Source organism: Labrus bergylta, chromosome 22 (genome assembly GCF_963930695.1).
Source record: "Labrus bergylta chromosome 22, fLabBer1.1, whole genome shotgun sequence".
Classification (NCBI taxonomy): domain Eukaryota; kingdom Metazoa; phylum Chordata; class Actinopteri; order Labriformes; family Labridae; genus Labrus; species Labrus bergylta.
In genome coordinates, this window is record NC_089216.1 from 10,863,865 (window position 1) to 10,869,987 (window position 6,123).

Sequence of the window (6,123 nt, forward strand, 5' to 3'; positions counted from 1 at the left end):
CCAAACTCTGTTGTAAATTCCTTTGAAACAGTTTGAATGTGAAACCTGAACGATGTGAATAAGCAGCCGCTGTAGGTTTGAAGGTTGCTGCAGTAATGAATCCGATACAGCTGTATTTGATGAAATGGCAAGGCAGATGGAAACTGGGAGATGGCAAGACTGTGTGAGATACAGGAAGAGGACTTGTGATTGACTGTCACTGGTAATCCCAGCTAGCTTTGAAGTGTAAAATCATAATGGTATACAGTTTGAACGTATTTGCACTTCCATCAACAGCTTGAGAGGTCACAGGAACGACAGCTCTCAGCATGAGCGAAAGGTGCAGAAGAAAACCTGGGAGTTATGCAGCAAGAAGATTCCCAGACAGTGACCTAACACGAGAATGAAAGTCTGTTGCTGTGTCTGTAAAATGAGATTGTGTTAATTTAGAGGCTAAATTTACAAATTCTGGACTATTTTTTATTTTAGCTTAGCAATGAAATACCCATTTAATAAGTCAGGCAATCAATTTAGAACATTTTGAATGCAGCCTTAACAATAGGCAATTCAAAATAAATGTTGTGCATTTGAAAATTAATAAGGTTAAATGACACTGATTAACCTATGGGGCAAATAAAGAAACAGCATGTTGACTTATAGTATCTGTTGAAGAAATTACTAAGACTTGACTCCACGCAATAAGACTCAGTTGACTCAGATGGCTTACGTTGATGAAAGTTTATACATCAGATGAATCCTCGAGGAGACATGATTCAACATCACACTTCTGTACTCGTGTCTTGCTCAATCACATCTGCAGAACTTCTCGAAAGGCATCGCAGATATCCCCAAAAGACATTACCATTATCAGGGTCACATTGACCCACCTAGACTAAACTGTGACGTCTGCAACACTGGAGCAGACAACAAGGCTACCAAACATCCTTGCAGATATCAGGAAGAACAGTTGACAAGCTGTCAAGCAAAGCTAAGCTGTAATTGGTGTTCTAAGCTCTGAACTCTGTCAGGTCTGACTGACATTAGAGAACAGTGAATAAACCTAATGACATCTTTACATTATAATCTAAATAACTACAGTATCAGTTTACAGTATGGTAGATTTTGCTTCAAATGAGTGACTTTTATTCCTTCCCATTGATGTTTAAAAAAAAAAAAAAAAAAAAAAGAAATTCAGTACCACCCCCGTGCAGTTGATGGCAGTAACCAAGAAATCAGAAAGAACTACAAAATGCGTCGCTTCCCTATGACGCAATTTCCGCGCGACTTTCAGCTTCATCTCCACAGCTCACGAACGCCTTTTTTTTTAAAGAAGAAGACGAAGCTCTTGTTATTTTAAAAATGCTCAAAAAGAAGTCAAGTAGCTCTGACAAGAAAAGGAAACACTCACAAAGTGAAGAACGACATGACAACACTAAACGCAGAAGTACGGAAGCAAACGCGGAGGTGAGTAGTTCAATCTAACGAGGCTTTGTTATGATAAATAACATAAAGGTCCCCCATGTGTTACCAAATCCAGAAGGTGTACTTGTTTACTTTTTTTTTCCTGTTAAGAAGAAGAGTTATGTTAAAGGAAAGGTACATTTATTTATATAGCACATTGTAGCAACAAGGTAATTCAAATAGCTTTCACACAAGACATGAAAACATCATGACAGAGGGTGGGAAAAAAAAACACATTAAAAAAAACATTTAAAATCACAGAGAAAATAAATGTCAAAATGTGTTTAAATATACAATCCGAAATTAAAATAAGAACAATTCAAAATACACATTAAACAGAATAGACAAGATAAATACAAATAAAACTACAAATAAAAACGGGGTATATACAAGTACAGAATGAATGATGAAGTTAACTGGGGGGAATTGAAACAGTATTTGCAGAGAATGACAAGATAAAGTGACAAGTGATGATTAAAGTGACTTGGTATGATAAATAAATAGCAGCAAGTGATGTAAACAGCAGAGAAGAGAGGCAGGTTTGTACCACAGTAATGCAGAGTGCAGTTATACAATATAATGTAGTATAATATAATGTAGTATGATATAATATAATGTAGTATAATATAGTATAATACAGTGCAATATGAACAATATAGTGTAATATAATTAAATGTTATATAATATAGACTAGTATAATAAAAATATATAGAATTTACAGTATATATATTGATGCTAAATAATAATGATAATAATAATAGTAAAATATATAACTTTATAACCTCAAAGTTGGGATGTATTGATGCTCTGTGCACCTTTCAATGTTAAATTGCTCTGATGTCCTGACTACAGTCTTCTCATCCAAATGGACTCAGTATAACAATCATAACAATCCTGTGTATTTAGGCTCACAGTGTGTTCTGTCTGTGTCTGGCACCCAGGGGTGCTGTGATGATAAAAACTACACCTACACACTGATTTGTAATTTGTAGGTACCCAATGAACAGAAATGACATCAGACTAAGAATAATAAGCAGAATTAATGTGGTTAACGGAGATATGTGTACATTTTTGGAATGTCTTTACACCTGTTTTTATTATCTTACATGTCAAAGGGAACACGTTCTAAATTGGCTGCCCTACAAAGGCAAAAGACCTTAACTCGAGTGGAGAACTGAGAAAAATGACTTTAAAGTCTTTTTTGTTGTCCAGCCATATGATTTGCAGAATATTGGAAATGTCGCAGTTCTTTGTCTTTTTAATGAGGTTGTTAATGTTCATAAAAATCTTTAGCTCAAACATGACCTTTGACCCTTATTTGGAAGTTAAGGTACTCTGCCGTTGCATTGCCTGTACAATAATAAGGGGTCATGCCAAGGACAAAGGCATTCACTTCCATTTGATACTGTATTTAGTACTGTATTTAGTACTGTATTTGATACTGTATTTAGTACTTTATTTAGTCCTGTATTTCGTACTGTATTTCACCTGGTTGCATGGTTAAAATAACACAACCAACACTATTTCTTTGCTACACTTAAGTCAAGCTACTGTGTGTGTCAGAAGTGCTTGATGACAGATATTAAAACAAAGGCATAACACCTTTAACTCCACTGCAGTAAAACAAAGACAGAAGACCTTAACTCAGTTTGAGCATTCCTGAATGCTGCAGTACAAAGACAAAGACCCTTATAAGACTCTGCCTTGGTTTCTCAAGGGCTTTTGGTTAAGGCAAATACAACCTACTATTTTCTCAAAAAAACCAACACAATTGACTCAAGATATTTGTCCACATAATAAAGCACATCTGTAATGATCCAAAAATGACAAAAACTCAAGTTACTGCCTTTTGCCTTTGTTGGGCAGTAGGAGTTGCTGTGTTTTTGTTAAGTGCAATCACTAAGCCTGTCATTTTAATGCATGTTTAAGATATCTTTCACTTACAGTACCACAGTCTAACTCTTATTATGCTGCAAAACATTTATTATGACACAAAACTTAAGCCTGTTAAGCTTAACATAGTTGATGTTGCAGGGTTTCATCCTTTATCCTCTTCATAAAAGCAACGCACATAGACTTTTTTTCCAAGACTTTTCTCTGTTTCACACAATGTGCCATTTTCCTCCAGCGGGAACCAAAGGATGAGCTTGCCGACCCGGAGCTGGACAGGATTGGCAGCGACATCGAGGACGGGGGACTTGACCTCAGCCTGCAGTTCAAGCCCATCACTGCCTTTGCCGGCGACAGAAAGGAGATGCTGGAGCAGTGTTTCCGCGTGCTGGGCGACAAGAAACTTCGAAAAATGCTGCCAGATGAACTAAAGGTAAATGTGTACAATTGAACACACTAAATCTTGGTCTGAAAGTTTTAACTCTTCAAACATATGTGTCCGTTCCATTTTGTCCGTCGTGTTTTTTTTAATCAAAGGAGAAAGTCTTACCGAGTGTCATTTCACAACATTTGTGATGCGACTTTAGACTTCCATAAATGTTTCTTCAAGATGAGAGTCCATAAATGACTAAAAGGAGTTTCCTCTGTGTTGTCACACTGTTGTTTTAACTACAGTTTGTGGATTTAAGGAGCAAATATTTTGCTTTGCCAAGTGTTGTCTTCCAACATGTGTGGCCATATTTTGTTCTGTCGGCTATATCACAAACATCACCGGCTCTGGATGACAAAGCACTTTGAGTTATTGTGATCGTTTCATGAGCAGGTTTGTTCCTTCATTTTTCAAAACCATATTCGTTCTTAATCATGGTGCATATATTAAAGGTGTTTGATTTCATTTCATTATTAAAACGTCACCTTGTTCACCTTTTTACTTTTCCGAATCAAACATTTCTTTGAGTGTGATACAAAATAGTTTTTGTCTCTGTTCCACACTGGGTGTTCTTCTTCTCTATAGCCGTGACTAAGCTATGGACCTGTGCAGTAAAAATGTCAAGAATGTAAAACCTGTTTATGTTCTTGGCAACTAGAGAGCAAGTGTTTTTTTTTTGTTGTTGTGACAAAACATATCAAACTACATATATTTGACCAATCTGCTGTTTTCTCCAGAGGCGATTTAAGTACCTCACAGTCCAAGAACCCATTTCAACAAATTATCATTCACAGGACTGTAGTTTAGACGAAATGAAAAAGCTGTGCTGGGAGCAACTGGAGCTGATCACAGACACAAATCTGATCCAGATCTTATCAGGTAAGACCTTTTCACAGATACATATTTCACTCTCTGTACTCAGAACATTCGAACACAAGGAAAATAATGAATTCACTAAAAACTGTTATTTGTGTCCAGGGGAAGAAATTACATCTGGAAATGGAGACAGAAATCCAGAAGAGACCGTGGAAAGCCAGTGAGTAAATAGCGCTGTGATTCATCTTGGATGTCATTTTAGGATCAAAGCAAAGGACATGTTGTCATCCCACACATTTTTATTTGTTAATTAAATTTTTTCCCCCAACAAGGCAAGACAATATTGTTGACTCTACATCGTGCGTCAAAGAAACTGCAAAAACTGAGGACATTAAGCAAGGTAATGAATATGTAATTCACACAAATAACATCCCTTAGGCTGTGTATCACAGACTTCAAAGACAGACAGAATGTTTAATGTGTATTTTACATTTAAAAGGTCTTTGTGTAATTGTCTTCACAGAGGGTGTGTCAGGCGAGGAGAGTGACGTCCTGAGTATAAACGCAGACACTTACGACAGCGACATCGAGGGACATAAAGAGGAGCAGGCTGTGAAAGCCGTGGACGGAGGGGTTAAAGCAGCGGACAGCAACCAGGAAGATGCTGACCAGGCTGTAAATGCTGACCCAGCGGTTAAACCTGACCCGGCAAATCCCGAACCCCCCAAAGGCGGTAAACCAACAGAAGCAAAGAAAGACATTCAGAGCGACATAGACAAAAGTGTTAGCGAGATTTTGGCATTTTCTTCGACATCCAATAAAGAGGCCGTAGAAGTGACTGCACCTCCGCCGCCTCCAGATGTAAGCTCACCTGTTCAAAGTGGATCTGTTACAAGTCGTGGGGCGGCAGCGAGTCAGCCGTCAATTCAGCAGCTGGAGCTTCTGGAGTTGGAAATGAGGGCGAGGGCCATTAAGGCGCTGATGAAAGCGAGCGACGGGAAAAAACCTGTCGTAACAAAAACTGTGTAGAGCATTTTGTTGTTTTATTTATGGTTTAATCATTCATACTGATACAAAAATGAAACTCCCACATATGGTTATTTTTAGTTTTTGTTTGAAATGGCAACTTATGACTGTTTTTTTTTGTGTGTGTGATATGTATTGTTCTACGAGTGTGCCATTCAAACTATGTCATGTTCCTGCTCCATATTGGAATGATTGTGCTGAATGTTTAGTGAAGATTAAACATTAAAAGGCTTGTCCTCTACCCTCTGAATGAATCCCATCTGAGCTCAAAAGCATACTGATATTTAAAGATGTATTTCTCTCTCTGGTCACTAGATGGCAGTGTTTACCTGCCAAATTACATCCGTGATGCTGCACCGTGATGTTTCTAATGAACGCAGAGGACAGAGTGTGATTATTTATATCAGTCATAAAAGTCAAGACAGCAGAAAAGTAAACATTTTCAGGATGATGTTTGTTGAAAGGTTTCAGCACGTGAGAGAAACGGAGGGCCCTGTTGCTTCGATGTAAGCTGAGCAGGT

The 6,123-nt window shown here is 37.7% G+C and overlaps 1 protein-coding gene across 1 annotated transcript; it reads left to right on the forward strand.

Moving 5' to 3' along the window:
- The first annotated feature begins 1,252 nt into the window (after positions 1 to 1,252).
- LOC109993393 (caspase activity and apoptosis inhibitor 1) lies at positions 1,253 to 5,843 on the forward strand. The gene is made up of 6 exons (XM_020646347.3): positions 1,253 to 1,443; positions 3,569 to 3,763; positions 4,555 to 4,639; positions 4,739 to 4,796; positions 4,909 to 4,976; positions 5,100 to 5,843. Exons 1-6 carry the CDS (start codon positions 1,339 to 1,341, stop codon positions 5,603 to 5,605), a joined length of 1,017 nt encoding a protein of 338 aa, XP_020502003.2. The 5' UTR covers positions 1,253 to 1,338; the 3' UTR covers positions 5,606 to 5,843.
- The last annotated feature ends 280 nt before the right edge of the window (positions 5,844 to 6,123 follow it).